The sequence below is a fragment of the Etheostoma cragini genome, chromosome 21 (genome assembly GCF_013103735.1).
Source record: "Etheostoma cragini isolate CJK2018 chromosome 21, CSU_Ecrag_1.0, whole genome shotgun sequence".
In the NCBI taxonomy this organism is placed as follows: Eukaryota; Metazoa; Chordata; class Actinopteri; order Perciformes; family Percidae; genus Etheostoma; species Etheostoma cragini.
Window position 1 is genome coordinate 1748196 of NC_048427.1, and position 1000 is coordinate 1749195.

The 1000-nt window shown below is 42.6% G+C and overlaps 1 protein-coding gene across 1 annotated transcript in view; it reads right to left on the reverse strand.

The window, feature by feature from the left end:
* Positions 1–181: 181 nt before the first annotated feature.
* The window catches only part of LOC117937094 (disintegrin and metalloproteinase domain-containing protein 8-like), a 15209-nt gene continuing 14390 nt past the window's right edge, over positions 182–1000 (reverse strand). Inside the window, exons 22-23 of the mRNA XM_034860763.1 lie at positions 810–860; positions 182–487 (exon numbers count right to left, since the gene is read on the reverse strand). Of these exons, the coding sequence (XP_034716654.1) occupies positions 392–487; positions 810–860 (147 nt within the window). The 3' untranslated portion in view covers positions 182–391. The remainder of the gene's footprint in view (positions 488–809; positions 861–1000) is intronic.

The following is a 1000-nucleotide window of genomic DNA, read 5'->3' on the forward strand; positions in this document are numbered from 1 at the left end:
CCCCCCCCCCCCCCCCTGTTTTTGACCCTGCTTCACTCTAATGATTTCCATACCGTCCCTTGCACAGACACTAAATAAATATTTGAAAAGTACATTTTCATGTGAGCACCATCTTGCTTCCGCGCATATGAGACAACGTAATGTTAAAGCAAGTGAGCAGAGGGAACTTTTTACAAACAACTGCACCCGCAGTTACATTAATGACCCCCCCCAAATAATTTCCACAGTTGTGAAGCTGTTGGTCATCAAAGACATTCTCAGTCGGTGAAGCCGTCTTTAAGACAAAGAGGAAACTTTTCCAAAGTCTTCGGCCTCTGTGACTCACATGAATGATCCCCAAAAGGATCGCTCTCTCACGTTCAACTACATGCTGCAACTGTGAATGAGACGTTCATGTGAGTCTGGGAACTTGCGGCTTCGTTGGAGGTGGAGGAGGACTGGGCTTCACTGGAGGGACAGGAGGAGGACTTGGTCTGGCTGTCTTATTCTGAAAAGCAAAACAAGATGGATTTTAAGACAGTTTTATGAATGTGAAGTTGCTCCTTGTGATTTATATGGTCCCAAAATAGAACAGTTTAACAATAAAACAGGCTGCGACTTTAAGATGAAACTGCAGTGATTCCCAGAGGAGAAACTCTCATGTTACAGCAGAGCAAGAAACTGTCTTAACAGGCAAGAAAATAATAAATAATACTATTCACATTGGAGAAGATGGAACCAACAAATGTTGCTCCACTACCAAACGTCTTATTAAACTAAGCTAATCATCTGCAAAGAGACGGGTGAGAGCAGCTGTGGGCGTGACTCACCCGAGTTTGATTAAGAGGAGGTAAAGGGTTCGATGGAGGTAGAGGTTTGGTCTCTAGTGAAGAAAAATAAGAAAGCCGCTGAGACGTTTGATTTTTCACTTTAAACACACGTGAGATACGTCTGGTAATATTCTATATTTTTCTTTTTGACAGTGAAAAGACCAACAGTGAATGGGTCTAGAAACAAGTTG